Here is a 24,110-nt window from a genome sequence, read left to right as displayed (position 1 = left end):
GTGAGTGCATGAGAGAGGAGAGAGAATAGTAGGATTGTTTGAGGGAAAATAAAACTCCTGCTAGTGAGAAGGCTGGTTCGTGGGGTGGGGCGGGTAGAGGATGAGGCAGAGCTCCTGGCTGGTGGGGGCAGGGGGCATCTGCATGAGCAGGGCTGGAGGGGGAGCCTTGGGGACCAGGGATCGAGCAGGAGAGAGAGTTTAGATGCAGGGCCCCTCCCCAGCTAACCCCCGCTCCTTCCCGTCTGCAGGTTAAACACTAAAGTCGCAGCTTCACATTCTGGCTGCAGCTGGGGAAATGATTTCAGAGCCCGCTGGCATGGAGCCGTTTTTTTTTTCCTTCAGCAATTTCCCTATTGGAAATTGTTAAAGGAAGTGGCGAGCGCCGGCTGGAATCAGTGCTGGTGGGGAGAGCGGGTGCTGCAGGCTGGAATCCAAGGCTTCTCCCCCGAAGAAGCTCTCACCTGTGCCGTGTTTTGAACCGAAGATGCAGGCGGGTCCGGTAAGGGGTTGGTGTTGTGGCTCCCGCCGGGCAAATTTCTCTTTCCTCTTTACTCTGTCCATGCCTTCCTATGTTTAAGTCAGGCCTTCCCTTGGGGATGGGGAAGAAGGCTGCCTGGCCATGGCTACCAAATTGGTTTCCCGTTGGCCAGGAGTGGCTGTGGCTCTGCGGGCCCCAGAACGTAGGCTGTATGAAGCGGGAGGCTGTGTAAGATTAAACCAGTAAAGCGAACTGGTTTGTGGCTCCTGGGTTCAGCTCCAGTTGAATCCTGCCGCCATGCCTCCTCGCCTCTCTTTCCCGTCCCTCTTCCCGTCGTCCCCACCCTCTCCCTTTGGGAGCCAGAGGCCCCGCCATCCGCCAGCGTTGCTCTCTGGCAGCCAGGAGCCTCAGAAAGCAGTGCACACCCGACCCGGCTGTGCTGAGGGGCCTCAGCCGACTGTCAGCCCAGCAGCCCGGGGCTGCCTTGGTTCTGAGAAATTCAGATCTCGGCCATTGATCACAGCACCAGCCCAGGGCGGCTGGACACAGAGCACTCCCCATTTAGGATGGAGAGATGGAGGCTCGGGTGGTGGGCTGGCAAGCCGGTGTCACCCAGCAGGTCAGGAGAGGACCTCAAGTTGGGATGTGGAAGGAAGAGGGCAAACTACAAGGCAGAATTTTATGTATATCATCTCCTTAATCCTTATCCCTGGGGTCAGGGGAGGGGGAGACACTGATCCTCACTTTATAGCTGAGCAAACTGAGGTTCAGAGATGTTGAGTGACATGTTAATGTCATACAGTGAGCTGATAGCCGGGTCGAGATTCATACTCACATCCTTATGACTCCAAAGCCAGGCTTCCTTCCCCTGACAGATTTTATCATCTGACATCCGGGCCTGGGGCTACTGTATGTAGTTGTATAATTGAATTAATCTTTATTTCTTCCAGTCATCCTCCCTCTCCTGCTCTCCCACCCTCTCCCTCTCTCTCATCTCTTTCTTTTCTTTCTTCCATCCTCTCCACCCCCCGCCAATATTTTCCTTTTTCTTCCTCCCTCCCTCCCTCTGTCCTTCCTCCTTTCCTCAATCCCCTCCTTCCTTCTTTCCTTTACGTCCATTGGTCACCTACCTTGTGCCAGGCCCCCAGATTAATTACCACAGGGGATTCACTGATGAACAAAATGCAGTCCGTCCTGGGGAGCTTACAGGGTGTTGGGCTGTACATGTCTCCAGATAACCACAGTGCAGAGCAGGCTGTTGGATCCTGAGGGAGGGAAGTGTGAGATGTGGCAGGATGCAGAGCAGGAGCCTGCTCACGGTTTCTCCTGTTTGTCCACTTGTGCCTTTTTAAGCTTTGAGCGAGGAGGTGCATCTGGTTCCTAGAGATCTGAAATCATGAGGTGACTGTTCTGTTTCGCTCGTGCTGGTTGGCATTTTTGAACAGTGAGCCCATCTCCTCCATCCTTTAGATTTCTGGGCTGCCAAGTCCAGCAAAAACTGACTAGACCGGAAGTACCAAGTGAGCAGGGACCCAGACGTCTGTCTTGTTCACTGCTCTGTCACCAGTGCCTGGCGTGTAATGGGTGTTCTTGTTGAATGACTGAGTCTAAATAAGATTATCCAAAGAGTTCGGGTCTTTTAGTTCTCAGGAACTCTCTTATCTGGGCTCGCGAAGGTTGAATTGCAAAGGTCCCTGGGGAGGTCCCTGGGGGCTGCTGATGGCCTGCTGAGGCCTGGGGTTCTTGAGCTGCCTCTGGTTTCCGTTGGCAATGGGCTGGACTTGAGCAAGACTGTGTGTGCCTGTAGCCTCCTCTGGGACCACCTGGCTTCTGGGCTGTCAGCTTGGGTTTAGTGCTCCCACCCCTGAGAACTGCCTCAAAGGCAAGATTGCTCTAGAACAGATCTGCCCAGCTAGATGTCAGGAAATTCCTGTGTCAACCACCACACTGTTTTAATTACCGTAAAGCAAAAAGTCTCTTCTCATTACCCTTAAAAAAAAAAAAAAAAACCAGCATATAAATTTCAGTGGCCCCTTCTTCCAGCTGTGTGCCTTTGGGCAGGCAGCAAGATTCGAAAGCAAGATTGCTTAAGAGCATGACCTCTGGAATTAGACAGCCCAGACCCTGGTCCTGGGGGGCAGACATAATCTTCACTTTGCCACCTGCCAGTGGTATGACCTTGGAAAAGTCCCTTACCTCTCTGAGCCTGTTAACTCATCTGTCTGCTGCTCTGGCTAGAAACTGCAGGGTCATTTCTGATTCCTTCTGCTTCCTTAGCCTTTACACTTGGTTGACTAGCAAATCCCACTAGCTCTCCTTCCAGATTTCTGTCCCCTGTCCACCTATGTGTCTTTTTGACCACTGCCACCTCCCTCGCCTTAGCTACTGCATGGACTCTTGCAGTAGCACCTACATTGCTCTTTGTATCACTCTTGCCCTCCCCTCCATGGTTCATGGGCCAAGAGGAATTCTTATTAAAACCCAAATCTGACCACCTCACTCTTCCAAGTATGGACCTTCCTTGGTGTCTCGTTTGCACTCAGCATAAAATCCAGACCCCTCCTCATTGTACCTTCAAGGCCCTGACATAGTTGGCATCTGCCTCCCTCTGCGTCACCTCCCACCCCTCCTCACTCCTCCCCTCATGTTAGAACACGTCAGATTGTTTCCTGTCATAGCCCAGGGCCTTTGTATGTTCTGTTTCCTCTGCCTGGAAACTTTTGTATTCTCATAGCTAGCACCTTCTCATCCTCCGACAGGAGCTTAGAAGTCAGCTCTTCAGAGAAGCCACTCTGTCTAAAATTAGATGCCCCCATACCCACCGCTTTATCTCAGCATGCTGTTTCCTTTTAGCACTTATTCAGAATCTCAGTTACGTGTCTTAGTTATTTTTGAGTCTGTTTTTATTGTGTTTCCTAATAGAATGTAAGCTCCCCAAGGAAAGAGACTGTATATTTTGTTGGTTGTTGTATCCCCTGTGCTGAGTAAGGTGCCTGGCCCACCCTTGGTATTCAGTAGCTGTCTGTTGATTGGATGGATGGATGGATAAATAGGTGGAGGATGACATGGTATCAGGGTGCATAGTAACACTTACTAAGTAAAAGCTATTGCATTTTCCTACTACCAGTTCAACTCTTCTATAGCAGGTACCAATACAGACCGGCTTAAACAAAACAGAGACTTTTACCAGCTTAGGTAATGAAAGTCCAGGGAAGTCTGGATTCAGGGGCTCAGATGATGCTGTTAGGGCACAATTCTCAGATGGACCCACTCCATAGCAGCTCAGCCTCACTATCTTTCAGCACAGAAGTGGTACTTCCTACTGGGAGCTTCCTACCCTAGAACTGTAGCTGAAAAATCCCAGGGAAGGCTCTGATTGGATTGGCTTTGGTCTTGTGCTCATACCACAACCAATCACAGAGAAAGAGAAAAAAAATACCCCCAAAAGCCCAAAAGCAATCATTAATTCTGTGTAAGAATATAGGTGATATATTTTCTTTGCCTTTCTATACTTTCTTAAATAAATATTTATTACTTTCATAGTGGAAAAAATGAGAAACATTATTAAAAACAAAAACTGAGGAATAGGCTCACCTATTACATTTTAGAAACATGATCTCTGCAGGCCCTTCACCTCCTACACAGATACAGGAGTTCTGCTCACTGTTGGGAAATGCAGGCATGATGGTCCTTCCGAGACACCTCCCCGACAGGGGAAAGCCAGGTGACCCGCCCCCATCCCCATGGAGAGCCCCTGGTGCGGGTTGGGGGTGGGGATCTGCAGTCCCATCTCATTCAGTCCTCCCAGTAACTTCTGAGACATCTTCCTCCCTTTCATCCAGGCTGCTAGGACTACCATAGAGTGGACTGAGTGGCTTATAAACAAGAGAAATTTATTTCTTATGGTTCTGGCACCTGAGATGTCCATGATCAGGATGCCATGCCAGCAGATTCAATGACTGGTGAGGACACACTTCCCAGTCCACAGACAACCATCTTTGTGCTGTGTCTTCACATGGTGGGAGGGGCCAGGCAGCTCTCTGGTGTCTCTTTTATAAGGCATTCATCTCATCTGGAAAAGTCCATCCTCATGACGCCCCCAAGGCCCCACCCCCTAATACCATGACCTTGGAGTTAGGTTTCAACATGTGAATTTGGAGTGGGGCGGTCACAAATGTTTAGTCTGTAGCAGGAGGCAGTGCTTTTATCTTCAGTATAGGATAGAGATAGAGAAACTGACAGGGTCACTGACCTGAGGTCACCTAGATGGTAAGTGGTGGAGCCAGGATTTATATCCAGGAAGCCTGGCCCCAAAGCTGGGGTCACGACACACACACTCTTTAAATTCTCATGGACAGGTTCATGTTGTATATTCCTTCTGTGATGCCTGAGCATCTTTCCTTTTTTAACATTTCATTTTACTTTTTGGTGGAGGGGGAGATAACTAGGTGTTTTTATTTATTTAATAGAAGTACTGGGGATTGAACTTTATGCGTGCTAGGCATGCACTCTACCACTGAGCTATACCCTCACCCCTTAAAGTTTCATTTTGAAGTAACATTTTCTAAATCTAGTTACAACTGTTCATTGTAGGAAAAATTTTAAATGTAGAAAAGCTCAAAAAAAGAAAATAAAACCCCCTACAGCCATGTGACTTTTTACATTCTTTTGTTTTAATCTGTATATATTCAAGTTCACTGTTTTGGGTGTACAGTTCTGTGAGTTTTGATTGGTGGTAGTTCGCATGGCTCTCCCTGTAGGTGTCTAAACCACCCAGCCCCAAATCTGAGAGAGCTGCAGGGGGACTGGGAGTGGCTGGAGTTCAGTGTGGGTGGGGGGTTCCCCAGACGATTCACTGGGAAGAGGGCGATGATCGTGCTCCTCGTTGACTCAGGTCAGACTCTTTGGAGGGGGGCCGTGAGGCAGGGGAAGGCTCTCTGTCTGTGGCCTGGGAGCCCAGGTATCCTGGGCGCCTCCCCCCCCGGCCCCCTGCTGCATGTCCCGCTGGCGCCTGCGTGTCTTACATGCAGCACCTGCTGCGGGAGGTATGTGCTGACTCCCCAGCTCCCAGGCACAGACTATTTTTGGCCGCAGTGACTGTTCACTACAGTCATGAAAACAAACTCCTCTCCCTACCTCATCCTTCCCTGGGACACCACACCAGGGGCCAGGGCTGCCGGGGACCCTGGGCGCCGGCCCTCATCATGCATTGCCTGTGGAGCTGGGTGACGGCCAAGGCTGCGAGAGGCACAGGGACCCCACCGCCTGTGGTGCTGCGAGAAGCCCGAAGCCTGAACCAGCCTGGGCTGGAGGGTCGCGAGGTAGGCACTGGGGTCTGGGATCCGGTGGCCTTTCCATGGGTGCCTGGAATGAGTACGTTTGGCTGGGCTCCGGGTCTTTGCTTTGCTAACCGTCTGTAGAACACGTCTGGAGAAATCTACATTGTTGGGGTAGAACATAATTCCAGTTCATTATTTCATTCCCTGTCTTTCTTGCGGTAAAGTGGCGGGGGGTGGGGGGTGTCCCGTCAGAATCTGACTCAAGTAGATCCTCCCCATCCTTCTAGTGAATGGTTTTTGGTCCATTCGTGCTTTTGGTTTGAACAGAGCACACACTTGTTTTGAGCCTGCTCCTTCTGCTAGGAGCTTAAGAAACCAGAATTGTGTGGGCAGGCCCAGTGCTGCCTCTCAGTGCTTCTGGTCAACCAGATAAGAGGAGCCAGGCTGTGTAGAGGCCATAAGTGCTAGCTTTTGAGTTCCGTGGACCAGGGGCCAGCCCAGGCTCCATTGCTCACTTACAGTGTCTTACGTGAGTAACCTCATCTCTCTGAACCTCACTTTCCTTAGCAGCTAGGCAGTTGTGTCCAGGTCACTTCACAAGTGACCATAGTACAAGGAGTTACTTTTATGATGACATTGGGTGTGAAAAGAGGAAGCATGCGGGGAGAAACTGAGTAAGAATCAATGTGCCCCAGCCCTGGGTGGGTCATAGGACTCAGCTCAGAACCTGGGTATTTGGGTGTAGCCAGTGCTGTGGGATTTGCTGCTGCTTCACAAACAGTAGAAAAGTGTGTCACCAGAGTGAGTGTGGTTTGAGGTGGGTAAGAACATGGGGCTGAGGATTTCTGCCCATTCACCATCTTTTGAGCCACCAAGACATTAGGGACTTGCCAGGCTCCGGGTAAGGCCAGCAGCCCAGAACCCCACTGCTTCCGGATTCCACAGGGCTCTGGGCCCACGAGGTGAGCATGTGGCGTGGTATCCCTTAGGCCAGCACCTTTGGAGAAGAATCTCAGGGCAGACCTCAGGGAAGTCTCCCCCTTGGCTCACCAATTAGAGCAGCTCAGAAACCTGGCAGGAATGAAATCTTTATATCTGGGTAAGGAATGCCCACCATGGAAAACAGTGAACTCTCCCAGGGGTGGGTACATCCTGGTGTTGGTCACTGGCAGGGCCCTGGTCCTAATGCTGATGTTCTGGTAATCCAGGCAGGTCTCCTCCCCTCTCTGAGCCTCGGTTTCCTCCTCCGTAAAATGAATGGTGGCCTTGGTTGTCTCTAAGGGTCCTTTGAACTCTGCCTTTGACCTTGGCAGAGGAAGGGTTTCTCTCTTTCTTCCCGGCCTCAAGAACACCCATCGGCCCCTTTATGCCCTCGGCCCCTGGTGGCTCTGGCGATGGCCTCCTTGGCTTGAGTCCTGGCTCCGGGGCAGCTGTGGGGTAGGAGTTGTTTACAGGGTTTCTGGAAAACTACAGAGAGGGGCTGCCTCCCTCCAAGTTCTCCCGAGAGGTCTCAGTCTCCTGCTTGGACATCATGGGGCAGCTCTGAAACAATGGGCCCCTGTCCTCAGCCGAGCAGCCTGGTTCTCAGGTCTCCAGCTCTGGGCTCACTTCCTGCAGCCCATGTCACCACCCCACCCCCCCCACACACACCAGACAGACTGACAGACAGCCCCAAAGACAGACCGCATGCTTAACACTGGGAGGTGCCCCTCTGGTGGAGGGGTCTCTGATTTGTCTCCTGGCCCCACTGGGGGCCCCACCAGACTCTGCTTCTGGGGCCAGGCATGTGCCAGGGCCCTGAGTCAGGTCGCTGTGCCCTGAGGCCTGTTTGCCAGTCTGCGTGCTCTGCCAGGGGTGGGGGCCTCACTGGCTGCACTCAGAGTTCCCATCCATCAGAGCAGATGCAAAAAATACAGAGGAGACTTGCCTGGGAATCCTCTCTTGAATGGTATGTTTGCACAGGGGAGAATTGGAAGGGGGAGAGGTTGGGGGCCAGCAGGCAACAAAGCCCACTGCAGACATGGCCACTCCTCAGAGCCCCTGTTTATGTCTGTCGGGACCTTTACCCCCAGGAGAGCTAGGGTCCCCCATGGGGAGATGCATTTCAAACCAGATCCTGCTCCCTGCACCCTCTGCATTGGATTCCCGGGCATCCCAGCTTGCCAGGACTGTCGTCCTGGGCAGTTACTCACCACCACCCCCTACCCCAAAGTGTCCCTGTTGGGGGCCCTCCTCTCCCCCAGCTGCTTGTCTTCCTCTCACCTGCTATGTGAACAAGGGTCGTCAGTGAGGGCCTCCGAATCTGGGGAAACTGCTGCCCAGGACAGGGCCAGGGTGGGGACAGGCTTCTGACCCCCAGCTTCCTCAGCTCTGGTCCCTCCTCATACAGGATGGGACTCCCCACCTGCCAGATCCCCAGAAGCCAGGCATCACCCCAGGGCTAGGGGAGCTCTTTGACTGCAGTCAAAGCCTCCCCCTGTCCCACCCTGACCCCCGTCTTACTTCTGAATGTTCTCTTTCTTGTTTGTTTGTTTTAGAGTGTTTTGTTTTTGACTTGAGTTTTACTGTGGAGTCTACTGGACAATAGTGGGGTTCTTTCCCTCAGTGAACCAGCATTTTGGGGGTAGAGAGCCACCACTGTAGAAGCCCACCCATCTCCTCTCTCCATGTTGGGAGTAGCATGTATTGGGGAAGCACACAGCCCCGAACCTGTGTGTATGTGTGTGTTTCTCTAACACTGGACATATCTGGCTATTTTCAAACAGCATCTAGGAGTGGTTTTGGAAATGTGTGTTGGTGACGCAGAGAAAGGTGACAGAATGTAGGCTGCCTAAGTGGCAGATGTGGGCCTGCCTCGTCTCTCCTCTGTGTCCCCTTCTGCTGGTTCTGTGCTGGGGTTGGAAGACACATCAGCACAGAGGGAGGCTGGAAGGAAAGAGCAGTGAGACCCAGGGCCACCAGGGGATGGAGCCCAACACTGTTGATGTGTGTTTGTTGAGTGGCTGAATGACCTATGAGATGAGGGGTTTCCAAACAACAGCCTGATCCAGCCCACTGCTGGTTTTTGTACAGCCTTTCAAACTAAGAATGGTTTTTAACTGGTAGGAAAAACAAAACAAAGCAAAACAAGACTATTTTGTGACATGTGAAAATTACATGAAATTCAAGTTGCAGCGTGCATACTTAAAGTTTTATTGGCATACAGCCACACCCGTTTGTTTCCATATTGTGTCTGGCTGTTTTGGTGCTCTGATGGAAGAAATGAGTAGTTGTGACAGACCATATGGCCTACAAAGCTGAAAATATTCCCTCTCTGGTCTGTCCCGAAAAAGTGTGTCAGTTCTTGCACGAGGTACCTTGGGGTTTGTAGGAGGAATAATGGGGCCTGGGAAGCAGCCACAGACAGGCCTTCCCAGAGTATGGGGCCAGCCCTTGTGTGATGGTGGTGGCTGTGGTGAGAGTGGATGTTGTCAGAAGTGGAAATCTGGTCTCAGGCAGAGTTGGAGAGCACCCGTCTCCTCCAGAGGGCAGAAGAGGGACTGAGGGGGCCTGGAAGGCAGGCTGAAGGGATTGAAAAGGTGTGTGGAGAGAAGACCCTCCCCACCCCCACCCTGGGGTACACCCTCCTACAGTTGCTTTTGCCCCCAGAGCCAGAGCTCACCCCAGCTGGGCATGGGAGTAGAGTATGGAGCCTGGAAAGCCAAATGTGACATGTGATGCCAGGTAGACTGCCCCGGGAGAAAAGAGGTTGCTTTATAGAACAAAGAAGTGGGCACCAGCACAGGCAGAGCCTGCTGGCTGTGGAGAGGTAGAGATGGCCATGCCTCAGCCTCACTGATCAAGCTGTGTGGCCTTGAGCAAGTTACCTACCCTCTCTGAGCCTTATCACCCATCTCAGGCTGTTATATGGATTGTATGTGCTGACCTCTAGTTCATCTAGCAGAGTGCCTGGCATTCAGGAGATGAGTAATAAATGCTCACCACTCACCCTTTCTTGACCCCCTCCTCATTTGACCTGCGTCCCCTACACCCCACCCCACCCCATCTTTCTGAGGCTTTCAAGCCCAAACATACTAATGCGTAGGCCAGAGATAGCCACTCCCTGAAGAGTCTGCCTGGCTCCCTGGCTCTGCCTTGTGGGAGGGAGAGATGCTCCAGTGTATGGGAGAGCATGTCTCCTGGGACGTCTGTGAGCTTGGGCCTCATGAGAGGACAGGCAGGAAGGAGATCAAGCCCCAGGGCAGCGGGGTCCCTGGCCAGACCCACCCTCTCAGACCCTTTCTGCCCTGGGCTACTTTGGCCAGACTCAGGCCCCCCACAGCCTTTCTGCCCTCATGGTCCCCCAGAAATTCTGATTCCATTGGTCTGAGGTGGGACCCAGTCATCAGGATCCTTTTTTAAAAGCCATCAGGGTCGAGAGCCACTGATCTGATCTAGCCAAACTCACTCATTTTATAAATGATGAAACAAGTCCAGAGAGGGGCAGGAACTGGCCCGAGGTCGAGAGGGTTCCAAGGACCAAATCTGACTCTTCTTGCGCTATGCTGGCCAGCTGGCTGGGAGGAGCTAGAGAGAAGCCCTTCAGGAAAGGGGCTGACTTCTTTCAGTAGGAACTTTTCATTTCCCAGAGTTGGGATAGTGACTAGACCCAGAACTGGACCACCGACAAAGCCAGTATCCCCCAGCTGTCTGCTGATCTCCATGGAAACCCCAAGAGGCTGCCAGGCCCAGACCCCTCACTGCCTTAGCCCCTCCGGTGCCTCCCAGAATATCCGACTATTATCCAAGTCTCACCCCTCCCTCTCCCTCAGCTCCAGCAGTGGTGAGAAGGCAGGAAGGAACATCTGTCAGGTGCTCCCTTACCAACTGGAGGCTCCCAGCCTGGGCTGCCATGGAAACCTTTGCCCTGCCCCTCTGCTGCCCTGTCCCTACTGAGCCCTGGCCTCAGAGTGTACTGGGTCCTACATCTCCATCCACAGGGTTCTGGGAGTCTACCTCTGGCCTCTCTGGTGTGAAAGCATCTGTTTGAAGGATCCTGGCCCTTGAATTAAGCCCCAACCAGAGATGCCCCTCTGCCCACATACACCGGAAATCCAGGTTCGGCCAGTGGGCCTTGAGTGCTGGCTGTGCTGATTGAGGCAGTTAGGTTACTGACCTCTGCTGTGCTCTAGGACCAGATAGAATGCTAAACACACCAAGTATGGGTTTGCTTCCTGGTTCTTCTGCTCAGGACTTCACCTGAATCCTGTCCTGAGCTGCCACGGGTTCTTGTATGTGGTCTACACACAGGTTGTGAAGCCACCTGACTGGTCATGGCAAAAGGGACAGCTCTCTGTTTCTAAGTATAGCTCCCAGGCAGCCCCGTGGCTGCTGGTAAGCCCCGGGATACCATCTGATACCCAGCCTGGCCTGTGACACCAGTGGCTGTCAGCTGCTGGGGGGGAGGGACAGCCGTGCTGGCCCAGCCCCGCCTTCTGCTACAGAGAACAGAACCAGCAGTTTAATGATCACACACTGGGAGTTACCTGTGCTCAACCGGCCCTGCCCTCTAATTATTATCAGAAAGAATAACTTAATGTCACTGGAGAACATTTAAGTTGTGGCTCGCAGGAACAGGCAGAGGCAGGGAGCCAGTGTGTCTTGTCTCGAGTCCTCGCCGCTCCACTTCTGAGCTCACGTGCTAACCTGGGGCTTGTTGGAGGTGGGGCATCTCCTACAATGGGCTCCCACAAAGGGCCATGTCTCCCCTTCTTGGTTTCTTCTTTAGACAGAAGCTGGGGTGGGGTGGACTCTCAGCTCTCATCCCTTCTCCAGAGCTCTAGAGTATGGGCCCCCGGCTTTGAGGTACAACTTGGCATCTTCGTGTGCCTCCAGGCAGGTAAGGAGGTCCTCCTGTGGCCTTGGGGCCTCTCAGAACTGAGAGCATTTCAGAGCAGCTTTACCTGCCAGGTTATCGGCAGCCCTGTGAGTTCACCTTCAGCGGGTGGTGAGACTGGCTCCCTAATTTGCCTTTGGTTTAGAGACTATCTGGAGAAGTTGTATGCAAATTGCTCTGGTCCAAAATAACTTCCTAACTCAGACTTGGCTGTGCCTGTGACTGAGGGCAGGAGAATCACATCCACGTGTGAGGTTCGGTGGTGTCGAGCTGCACGGAGGCATTGCTTGAGTTGTGACAGGAGGAGATGTCAGGGCCGCTCCCGGAGACTGGCCTGGCCTGACTGTTGTGTAGGCAGAGGTGCAGCTGAGGCTGGGGACGGGGGCGGTGGATGCTTTTTCTTCGTATCATGGTTCCCACAGGCCTACCTCATGCATTTTCCTCTCTTGATTGAATTAACTATTGGTCTGAAGTCGCTCATAGGAGTTGGAAGGCTAGGGCTCTTTGCTTCCATGGTGATGGTGGGGTCCCGGTGCTTCGAAGGCCTGGCCACCGGTGCTGTGTTGCCTGCGGCACTTGCTGCTGGGCCATCTTCACTCCCCATTTGCCTACAGAAGTGAAGCTTCAGAACTCACTCATCAGACAGACCTTCCAGTGGCATCGGATTCTTCACATGGGGTCTCCATGCTGTGATCTGGGGGTTCCGTGTAACCCACAGATGGAATTGTTTGGTCTGCACAGATTTGCATTAGTTACCACCATGTAAGAAGCAGCCAATTTAAAGTAAAAATTCAGATTTCTTTATAAGAAGATCCGGCACCCTCCAGTAGCCTCCACTCATCCCCCAACACTGAGCGAGGGCAGAGGGTGGGTTTCTGATAAGCATCGCCCCTGCTGCTGTCAGATTTCTGTTGTTCAATAAAGAGGCGAGAGAAGTGTTTCTAGGACATGTATCTCCATGAAAAAGATCAAGGGGCCACATCCCCACTCATTTCTTCCCAAGGCTTGGCCCTGAGGCTTGTGTGTTTGAGACCCTTCCTCTACCAGATAACCTGCTGAGTGGTGGACAGCATCACTGACTGCAGCTTTTAGGCAGAAGGGGTAGGTTGGTCCTTCTCTGCAGTTCACTGATCCAGCCCCACAGGGAGGAGGGATTAGAGAACAGAAGAAACAGTGAGAAGTAATGGTGATGATGATGATGTGCTAAGCGCTTGCATTTGAGTGAGGATGTGTGTGGTTCCCACCCTAGGAAGTGATGCTTGGCCTGGGAGAGGCTGGGACAGCTCCTATGTGAGTGGGACCCTGGATTGGCTCTTTTATCCCAGGTTTGCTACCCCACCCCTATTTTGTCTAGCTCACCCATGGTTTGAATTGGAGCATGAAAAGAGGGCCCAGGAGGGACAGGAGAGCAGCCCCCACTGCTGTATTCCCATGAGGTGGACAGAGATCCCTGAAGCCTCAGGGGAGCAAGAGAAACTTTCCAGCTCATTCAAAGCTATAAGAGGATACCTTTTTTTCATTCTTTTTTTTTTTTTTTTAAGGGAAATGGATTTGAACATACTGTGTCTTTCTCTTTTTTTTTTAGGGGTTTACTTGCTAAAGAATAAAGAATTTCCATTTTACAGTATAGTATATGTTTTTTTCAGAAGTGTAGTAGAAATTAACTTCTTTAATTTACTTTGAAAAAAATCATTTTCCCCAGGCGAGCTGCTGCATCCCAAGGCTTTGCCAGGTTTGCGAGTGACAGTGGGGGATAAATGAGGGCGCTTCAGGACCCGGCACACCTGGGTTTCATGTAGCCCCACCGTTTATTAAGAATTGTTGTGTAAAGTCACTGAGCCTCAATAGAATAGGCTTAAGAGCATCTCCTTGCTGAATTGTCTTGATTGGTGATAGTGTACAAAGCCCTGGACATGCTGTAAAGCACTACCAAGTAGTATATAATAATAAATGTGGTTCTTATGCCTGAGAAACAAACTTGGTGTGAGTGGGGAGAAAAGGAACACAAAGAAAGAAAAATCCCTGTTTGCATTATGGTTAGAGTGAATATCTGGTTTCTAGGCTTGTCATTGTCGTCATGGACCCCTCCCTCACCCAACCCCCAAAGCAAGCAGATACAGGAATCTCCACTTTCGGGAGATCCACTGAGTCATCACAGCCTTGGGAAAATGTGCCTCTGGGGGTGCGAACTGAAGGCACCCCAGGGAAACTTGAAGGGTTGTTAGGTTGTGTGAAGGTCAGTGTTCCTTCCATTTGGTCTCTTCCAAATGGCTCTCCATAGTGAAATGAGGGGAAAAGATGTCAAAATTGTATTTCATTGAAGTATTACTGGGGACGGTAGAGGAAGACACACTGATTGAACACAAGCTTCTTGCCCTGGGACCATTATCTAATCAGCCTTCTCTCTCGGAGCTGTTCTTATCAGCGGCTTCCTGTGACGTTCTCATTTCATCATCTGGAAGGATTTCTGACTACCAAGGGTTTGTCCAAACCAATAATGAGCTTCTTGGTGTTTCTACGTATCTTTATTTCTAACTTTTGGTGTGAATCATTCTAGACAGCTATGAGATTCTTGTCCGCAACCCTGGAGATTGAAGAATATGCATACAGGACGCAAAGGTGAGGAGAGGGGGACCTGCCAGACACAGGGGGCCACATGCCAGGTCTTAGCTGTGGCCCCACCCCCCAGGAAGCCCCCACACCATTGCCCTGATGACTCACAGCTGGTATCTTCATCAGGTTCAGTTCTGACACTTAGATTTACAGCACCGTGATTGACTGACCATAAACATTGCTCTCTTGAAATAACATTAGGCAGAGCTGGCTAATAAACATCAATGAAAATCAGCTTCGATTCTCAAGAACTGCAAGCTTTATATGAATCATTTGATGTCAGGTGACGGGCCTTCCCTGTTATAGAGCATCTGGAAACTAGAGACGGGCCAGAGAAAAAGGGACCTCACTGCTGGTCCCGTAGCTCTTTGAGTTTTCTCTGTGCTAGACCATATCTTACTGCATTGCAATAAGTTATTTTCATGTCAGTCACTCCACAAGCCTCTTGAGGCCAGGGACGTGCCCCATTGTGCTGTGTGTCTGCTCGTGGCGTGGTGTCACATACGGCTCATAGTAATCAGAGCTGGAAGGGTTTTCCTCTCTCCTTGATGAGGGGAACGAGCACAAGCTTTGAAGTCAGTTGGGCCTTGATACAAATATTCGCTCTTTGTATTAGTTTTCCTTGTTGTGTAACAAGTTACCCTGAATTTAGTGGCTTAAACCATCCTGAACGTATTAGCTCACAGTTCTGTAGGAGGTAGACCAAAGGGAGGGGTCCCGCTGGCTCAGCCAGCTTCCCTGCTTAGCATCTCACCCGGCTGAGGCCACGGTGTCAGCCAGGCGGGCCTCTTACCTGGAAGTTTTGGGGAGACAGCATATTCAAGTGCGTTTGGGTTGTTGGCAGAATCCACTTTCTGGTGGCCTCAGGCCTGTGGTTGCCTTCTCCTTGCTGGTCAGCCAGGGGCCACCCTGTCCCCTGGAGGGTGACACATTCCTCCCACATGGCCACCTCCTTCCTCAAAGTCTGCACAGGGTCCCTTTCCTACTCCAGGTATCTCACGTCCTATCCTCTCTGCTACCTGGAAAACTTGCAAGAGTTTGAGAATTAAATAAGGCCAGGCAGCGAGGACCTCCTTGGCGAGGGTTAACTCTTTCTAATCCTTCTCTCATTAAGCCAATTTTATTTTGCTTATTCAGATACAGCAAACTTGTAAAGGGCCGTCTCTATCTGAAATACTGGTCATTCTAAAAAGATGTCGTGTGTGATTCATCGTTTTCCCATGTGGAGGAATAAATAAGAGACCAGAGGGGCGGCATGCCCTCATCAAAACTTTCCTGATTTTTTCTTCCTCCCCCTGCCCCCTACGCAAAGTGTTGGCATCTCTGCCTCAGCTGCTGTCTCCGGGAGCGCTGGGGGTGGGGGCTGGCTGCTAGTGTCCTCGGACAAGTGGTGGCCCCTGCTCGGAGGCCGGCCCGCCAGCAGCTGGCCCCTGCCACTCAGCGGAGGCCGAGGCTGGGCGGAGGATGCCTGCTCAACCCGCTCCCCGCCTGCCCTGTGCTTCCTCAGGAGATCCTTCGTGAGCTCACACTGGATGCCCTGCTGGACATGAACGAGGCCAAGGTGAAGGAGACGCTGCGGCGCTGCGGGGCCAACGCCGAGGAGTGCGGCCGCCTGCAGTACGCCCTGACCTGCCTGCGGAAGGTGACCGGCCTGGGTAGGTAGGGCCAGCCCTGTTGGCTCCCTCTCCCCCAACCTCTGCCTGGACACCGGCCTCCTCTCCCAGAGGGAGAGGCACCAGGGCTCTTGTTGGGAAAGCTGATAGGCTTTGCAGTTGTGACCCAGGCTTTCTGGGCCAGCTTGGAATGACCAGGATTGATGCTCAGAATGGGTGTGATGGGCCGAGGACCTCCCTGAAATGGGGGGCTCCCAGATCTCAGCTGGCCTGGCCAGTGCGAAGCTTTAGCCTTTGTTAGAGACCCCAGGCCGATCTGCTGGGCATGGCCTGCGTGATTCCCTCTCTGCAGAGCAGTCTGTCGGGCTCTATGACCCTTCTGCAGCTTCCTGAGTCCCAGCCCCCTCCCCACCCAGCTCACCTCCAGCCCTCTCCCAACCTTCTCTGTCCGCATCGGCCAGCCGGGCTGTGGGTTCAGAAGGCACACACCAGCGCGGGCTTAGCCTGAGCCAAGCACGATGAGAGGAACTGTACATGTTTCAGCTGTGAGTGTAGAAGTGGCTGCCCCAGGCAAAGCGGGTAACCCTGGCACTATGAATCATGTTCCTCGGGGGTCATTTCCAGGCTTTGTAAATCTTGCCTTGAAAATAGTTTCAAATGCCCTGACTTAACACTCCCGCTGCCACACAGATAAGGCTTTAAAATGAGCCTTAATGAATGGAATTAGCTCCATTTTTTAATTATCCGAGCCACTTGTCTTAGCTCTGGCTTCCTGAAACTTAACCAAGGTGCTGAGGTTTAGATTCCACTTGATTTTTTTTTTCTCCCAGAGAGGATTGGGCTTAATTTATTTCCTGGCCTTGTATTAAACCTTCCTCTGATCACAGAGCCCAGAGCTTCACTCAGTTTGGAAAACCTCAGCACGTGAGGCCCCTGGCAGGTGCCAGGGAGTAAACAGGACAGAGACATGGTTAGCATTCTTGTCCCCACATTTTGCAGAGGAGGAGACAGAGCCCAAAGAGGAGAAGGGGAAGGGGAAGGAGCTTAGCCAAGGACACACAGCTTTCGGTGGCAGAGCCGGGATTCAAGCCTCAGTCTCTGACTGTGTTTGAGTTGTTTCCACTTTGTGAATGGGTTTAAAAGTATTTGCCTGTGTTGTGAAGAGTTGTGGAGGAGCCAGATGTTGGGTGGTGATGACCCGTGTGTACTAGGAAGGCTGCTGTTTGCCCATCTTTGATGCCAACATAGGGAGATCACTAATTTACGAAGCACCTGTCTTGTGCCTGGCACCCGACATATACCATAACATCCTTTGGGAGGTGGTGGTGAGCTCCTTTTGTGGCTAAAGCATCCAAGCGTTGGAGGCCCTGGGGTAGTTATCTGAGGGTCCAGCACCTGACACTTGGCAGAGCTGGGCTCGGCACTCAGGTGTCTTCCTCAGAGGATGCTTTTTCCATTATGCCCCAGAGGAGACCCTGGGCAGAAGGCCCATTCCAGGTGCTTTCTCTCTCATTCGATCTTAGCTTGTATCCATACATCCCCAAGAGGGACCTGCCACCCCCCAGTCCAGGACGCAGGCAGGTGGGTGGGCCTGCCCAGTGGTGGCTGCCCTTCAGGGGCATCTGCTGGGGTCTGAGTGGTACCAGTGATCACCCTGTCCCTCAAGTCATGCAGTCAGAGTCTTCAAGGCACCTAGCAGGACCAGGTGAGAGCAATGTATTTGCAGTAAAGGTAGACTGTGGAATTAGACTGCCTGGACCCAGCACTCTGCTCAGCCACTTGAAAACCATGGGACCTTGACCAGTTACTTCACCTCACTGTGCCTCAGTTTCCTTATTGTAAAATGGACATGCTAGCAACATTTCTCTCGTAAAATTGTTGTGAGGATTAAATGAGTTAAGATCAAGTACTAAGTCTGGAGCCTGGCACCTATTAGATGCCCATTTCAGTGTCAGGCCTGTGGGGTGATGGAAAACGCTGACATCTCTGGTTTTAAGAAAGGTGATGAAGGAAGTTTAAGCCAGTGGCTGGTGAACAGGGGAAGGTCACACTTGCTGATACTTCCTATCCTTCATCTGTAGCAGGCATCACTTATCAGTCCCTGAGCTCTTCCTACTGAATGACTCAAGTCATTCTCAAACAGCCACTGCCAATTGACTGGTGTTGGCATGCACGGCGAGACCCATCAGCCTTCCCTGAGCTGACGCAGAGCAGTGGTGATTAAGTAGGCAATTTGAAGAACTTGGGCCTTTCTCCCTGCCCTCACACCTTCAGTATCTCCCCATCTCCTGTAAGGTCAAACCTCAAGCTCTTGGCAAGACACCCAAGGCCCCTCTGGAGCTGGCCCCGGGTGGGCTGACCCTTCAACTTCCTCTCTCGTCGCTCTCTGGCTTGTCCTGACCTCTCAAGGCACCCGGAACTGTGTAGTTGCCAGAAGGTGCCGTGTGCTCCCTGCCTTTGCACGTGCCGCTCCCTCCCCCCTACCCCCGCGCCCCGTGCACCTTCTCCACTTCTTCCTTAGCTGGCTTAGCCCAGATGCCACCTCCTCCAGGAAGCCCCTGACCCCCAGGCTATTTAGGACAGACCCTCCTCTGTCCCCACTCTGTTGCCATGCTTCTCTTCAGGTACCAAGGATATGTCTTTTTTTATGCCTTGACACCCAGCATTCAGCACATGCTTGAATGAATGGACAGACTGTGTCATTGAGTGGTAGCCCCCAGAGTCTCAAGGACCCAGGGGCCTCCAGCAGAGGGTCACCGTGGGGACAGCTGAAAGTCACTGATAGGCTTCTCTCAAAAGGAAGTAGCTGTTGATCCCTTTCTAGCTGGATCTGTTTTCTAGCAAACTCCCAGGGCAGTTGGCTCTTGGAAGGTCGGTGTAGCGCCCTTTCCTGATGTTTGGGTTTTCTTGGAGTGCAGTTATCCCTTCATGCAGCCCAGCTTCCCTTTCCGGACTCTAAAGCTCAGTCAGCACTTCCCTCTCTGAGGTCACCCCCTTTGGGGGTGGGTTTCCTGGCTGGCTCATCACAGACCTGCCAGCAAGAGCCCTGCACAAGCCTTTCCTTCTCTGGGCCTTGTTTCCCCTCCAAGAAATGGGGACAGTGATATCTACACTGGTGCCCCCATAGTCAGCCGGGTAATGCGGGAGGCGGTGTATGTGACCTTTGTAACATGGGTGAAGGCAGCAGTTGGAGCCTTCCACTGAGGACCCATGCTGCCAGACTCTGGCTGCCTTGCCTGTGAATCCCTCTAGCCCCAACCACCTGTGACTCGACTCCTTGGCCTGCAGGAGGGGAGCACAAAGAGGATTCAGGCTGGAGTTCGTTGGATGCCCGGCGGGAAAGCAGCTCCGGGACTTCAGCGGACACCCTCTCTCCAGCCAGCCCCTGGCCCCTGGGGAGCTCCCAGCTGGGCAGAATGGGCAGTGTTGCCCAGGGCCCACGTTCCGTCTCCGTGTCAGCTCTGCCGGTCTCGGACTCCCCAACCCCCGGCCCCGGTGAGGGCCTCTCGGACCCCTGTATCCCCCTGCACTCCGGTGGCCGGCTGACCCCCCGTGCCCTGCACAGCTTCATCACCCCGCCGACCACGCCCCAGCTCCGACGGCACGCCAAGCTGAAGCCGCCGCGGACGCCACCCCCGCCCAGCCGCAAGGTCTTCCAGTTGCTGCCCAGCTTCCCCACACTCACCCGGAGCAAGTCCCACGAGTCTCAGCTGGGGAACCGCATTGATGAGGTCTCCCCAATGAGGTATGTGCTCCTGCCGGGCTGGTGCTGAATGTGCTGCCTGCTGAACGTTCCGACTACATACAGTTTTCTCACTGTAAAGGTGATACAGGCTCGATTTAGGAAGGACGTGTAAAACCAGCCAAAGTAGGAGTGTGAAAAGTAAAAACTGAAAGATGCCCTTATCTCTCAGTCCACTCTCAGGCTACCTTATCAGTTTGGGCAGAATCCTACTAGATTTCTTTCTTTTGTTTTTTTTTTAAATTCAAGTACAGTCAGTTACAATGTGTCAGTTTCTGGTGTACAGCACAATGCCCCAGTCATGCATATACATACATGTATTCCTAGATTTCTATTTGTAAACACACATACACACAATAGGAAATGATACTATGTGTTCGCCAGGGATAGACCGGGTTATGCTGCACTAACAAATACCCCCAGATCTCTGGGTCATAAAATAACAAAGAAAGATCCCACTGCTGGTGACTGGGCTTTGGGCCCTGGGATTCTGAGTCGGGGCCCCACAGAGCCACTGAAACTGGCACTGACCTGGGTGCTCAGGCCACCCTGCTGCCCTTGGTGAGCCCTGAGGACAGGCTGAATGGCCTGGGCTCCCAGCTGTTTTTGTCCCTGGGTCAGCGGCACCCCCCGGAGGCATTGCTCAGGGCCCGTCCCTGCCTCGCCCTGCTTGGGGGCCACCTCTCTGCTCTCACAACTGTCCTTCTCGCCTCCTGCCCCAGCCACTTGCTCTCAGGCTGACTGAGCCCTCCTCCTGCCTGGACCGAGCACCCCTCCTCCCAGGGTTCTGGGCAGGGCTCCCCCACCTACGGGCACATGACCTTGGGAAACCGTGAGCCTTTCCTCAGCCATAAAGTGGAGTGAACTCTGATCACCATGCAGGTGGCTGGTGGGGCTTAGAAAAGCGAATGCATTTAAAGTACGCGGCGCAGGGTGTAGCTGCACCGTGGTGACGTAAATCCTGCCTTCTCTCTCTTTTGTCTCCTCCAGGTTTGGTAAGAGTGATTCATTTTCATCCCCTCTGCTACCTGGGAGTCCTGTTGGTGTCGCTGTCCCCATCGGGGGTGGATTTCTTCACCCCTTGCATAGTCCTCTGGCCTTTCCATGGTCCAGAGGCAGAGGTGCTGGGAGCCACCTCAGGAAATAGCTCTAGGACAGGCAGCCCCAAGTGACAGGGTGGCCTCAATCCAGCCAGCAGCTGCTCTGCGAAGCGGCGACCTTGGGAGCTCCACAGTCCGTGGGTGGCCCTGTGATGGGCCCCACCTGCCCCTTGCCATCCCCACAGGTGACCTCTGGCAGGGAGAATTTACCTGTTAGGTGCCCCGGTGATGCACCCCTCTAGCCTATGATCTCTGAAACAGCAGGTCGTAGGCACACGCTGTCCCTGGTGGGGTTCCCTCAGCCTGTCTGATCTGGCCTCTTTCCCTGCAGATCTCCCGCACGGATCCCCACAGACGGTACGAAGGGACATCGGGCTCTCGGTGACACACAGGTAGGCCCAGCCAGGCCAGGGTAGGGAGGAGGCACAGAGCTGGGCTGGGAACCACACATGCCAAGGCCCCACTGAGGGGTCTCTCTTCATTGAAGGTGGCAGCTGTCTGTCCAGGCCTCTGTGGACACAGCCCTGCACCCACCCAGAGCTGTTTGGACTTGCTGGGTGCCCCCTGCCCCTCCTTATGTCTCTTCTCAGTCTGCTGAGGGAAAACGCAGGTCCTAGGAGAAACAGGGACACAGGCCCAGGGAGAAGGATCTGAGAGTGTCTTCTGAGGCCAGTGTGACATCAGGCATGGGGACGTCACTGACCACACATCAGAGCCCCGTGGAGCTTGTTGAGACTCCGGGCCTTGCCAGGCTGGAGTCCAGCAACTTCTAGTGACTCTGGCGCTCAGGCAGCTGGTGGGCTGATGTGGGCCCATAACATGGACCATCCAGAGACCTTGGCCTCAACACTCAGGGAGCTGGTGTGTGCTGCAAACAGCAGATCTGGGCGGCGTCTCCTCCCCTCAGACGACCAGCAGGATGGTGCCTTGGATGCCTGTGCTCTGGCCACCCCTTTAAAGGCTGTTGTGAATACAACAAGGCCCCTTGTCGAGAGCTTTGCGATCTGCCAGGGCCTTTCATTTCACCCCCCAAGTGTGAGCTGCTCTCCCGCCGATGTGGGAGGCCAGCCTGGTGTCCTCACCCAGGGGGCAGACCCGGCTTAGAGGAGTTGAGTAATTGCCTGAGGTCACGCCGCCACTGAGACACTGCTCGAGTCTGCTGGCTGGTGCCCGGGCACCTCTGGTCGGAGCCTTGGTGGGGCCCGGAAGCTTGCACCCCGGAGCCCTGGGGAGCAGAGTCCCTGGCACTGGGAGAAGCCGTTTGAGTGAGGGTCTGAGTGCCTCCCTCGGCCTCACCCAGTGCCAGCAGGTCCTCTCCAGTCAGGAACCCCACCCATGCCTGTTGGCAGTAAGCCTCCTAGCCTCAGTTCCCCCTCTGCAGCTGGGACTTGCTCCCAGCCCCGTCGTGAGGGTAAAATGCGGTGATGTGCATGTGAGCCTCACACATCCAGCACTAGGGAGCCTCTGGCTCTAGCCCGAGAGAGGCCGACGTATCCCAGACACCAGGATGAGCAGGTCGCTCTGCTTCATCTTTGTCTTGGCTGCACCTGGTTTCACAGGATTTCAGGCTGTGCCAGCTTGGCCCCCAGTGTCTCTCAGACTGCCCCTCCTCCCAGCTGGGGCAGCTGGCTCCGGAGGCTGCCTTCCAAGCCAGGCAGCAGCCCCCCCACCCTTGTCTGGCGTTGCCAGCCTGCCCTGCCCAGGTTCTAGGCTTACATTGGGGGACATCACCGTCACACTTTCTTGGTTTTTTAAATTCATGATCCAGGCGTCTCTCAACAAGAAAGTCGAAAGGTTTTTGGTCCAATCGTAGGGGAAAAGTCTGTTCCGTGACCCTTACCCCACGGCCCACCCATCTCTCTAGCACCTGCACCTTCTCGGGCCCTGCCCAACTGTCATTTCAACCTGTTTTCAGGATTGCCTATCGGAGATCATCAGGTATCCCTTCCCCCTGTGTTGACATGAGAGGAGATTAAAGGCCAGAGAGAAAGGGAGTGTGGATCCCAGGGAGGCCAGACCGAGGCTCCTTAAAAGGCTTTCCACCTTTGTCCTTTCCCCCGGCAGCTCCTTTCTCGTCTGGGTACTCTGCTCCAGTGGGCCCTCTTACAGAGCCATGCTCTGAGTTCAGAGACCTGGGGTTTGGCCTCCGCTGCACAGCATTCCAATTGTGTGACCTCAGGAAAGTCACCTAACCTCTCTGAGCTCATTTCCTTGCCTATATACTAAGAATTCTGGACCTGCCTAACTCCTAGGGACGGTCACTCCTAAGAGTGAGCTAATGTTTATGGATGCATTGCAAACTGCTCTCCAAATACTCTTGTTTTGGTGTTACTATGATATACTATGCTTTAAAAAATCTTCTCCTCCAAAAATGTGAGTTCTTTCTGCCCTTAGGCCTCCCCACCCTATGGACAGGCCTTGGGCTTTTTCTCTGGAGGACACCACCCACTCAACCCCCATCAGTATATCTTTTGTGGGTTTTTTTAAAATTTAGTTTGCATTGAAATACATTCATAATTCAAACCTCAAGAGCTCTAAAAAGGTATATATATAGAAAAGTCCCCTCCCGCTGCTGTCCCCAGCCCCCCAGTTCCCTCTGTAGGCAGATCTCGGCAGTTTGTCGTGTATCCTTCTAGAGATGTTTTTATACAAGCAAATACTTGTGTATATCCTTTTACTTCCTTTTTTTATTTTCACACAAATACTGCATATATGACACACCCTGTTCTATACTTTGCTTTTTTTTCTCTTTTTAAAATCGAGGCATAATTTATATAGCGCTAAGTACAAAAATAAATTCTTAAGGATGTGTCTACACCCCTGTACACCACCCAGAGGGAGATTCAGGCATCCACACCCCAGGAAGTTAGCTCTGGCCCTTCCCGGTCCACAGTGCTGCCACCTGGAGGTACTCTCCACTCCCGTCACCATGGGTTAGCTTTTCCTGTACTTGAACCTTATACAAATGGAATCACACAGCGTCGTACCTTATACTTTTTTCCCTGACAACGTAGTTTAGAGATCATTCCCTATTTGCACAAAAAGAGCTCTCTCATTTTATTTTCTGGCTGCATGGTGTTCAGTTGTGTGGATGGACCACACTCTATGCAGTCAGTCACTTGTACGCCCAAACAAGGTAGCTTGTTGCCAGTCTTTTACCATCACAAGCATGCTGCGGTGAGTAGCCTTGTCTACATCATTTGACACCCGTGGGAGCATCTGTTGGATGAACTCCTGAGTCTGGCATTGCTCGGTGTGCGCACTTATAATTTTGATTGCTTTTGCCAAATCGCCTGCCAGAGCGATCATCATCAGTGACCACACCAGCTTTGGGATTTTGGCCATGGTGACTTTGTGGCTGAGAAACCTCAATGCCCGGGGGAAGCAGTGGCCCCTGGGTGTCCTTGCCT

The 24,110-nt window shown here is 52.8% G+C and overlaps 1 protein-coding gene across 8 annotated transcripts in view; it reads left to right on the top strand.

The window, feature by feature from the left end:
* KSR1 (kinase suppressor of ras 1) overlaps positions 1-24,110 on the top strand; it is a 133,878-nt gene that overhangs the window by 82,915 nt on the left and 26,853 nt on the right. For 6 of the 8 annotated variants that reach the window (XM_032457654.1, XM_032457653.1, XM_032457656.1 and 3 more), the window contains exons 3-6: positions 15,753-15,900; positions 19,147-19,603; positions 20,591-20,595; positions 21,032-21,092. In XM_032457654.1, the coding sequence (XP_032313545.1) occupies positions 15,753-15,900; positions 19,147-19,603; positions 20,591-20,595; positions 21,032-21,092 (671 nt within the window). Of the gene's footprint in view, positions 1-353; positions 500-5,600; positions 5,800-15,752; positions 15,901-19,146; positions 19,604-20,590; positions 20,596-21,031; positions 21,093-24,110 lie in introns of those variants that run through there. The other 2 variants (XM_032457658.1, XM_014559491.2) reach the window with 2 other exon arrangements.

The sequence above is a fragment of the Camelus ferus genome, chromosome 16, assembly GCF_009834535.1.
Source record: "Camelus ferus isolate YT-003-E chromosome 16, BCGSAC_Cfer_1.0, whole genome shotgun sequence".
Taxonomy (NCBI): Eukaryota; Metazoa; Chordata; class Mammalia; order Artiodactyla; family Camelidae; genus Camelus; species Camelus ferus.
This window is presented reverse-complemented; position numbering and strand designations above follow the sequence as displayed.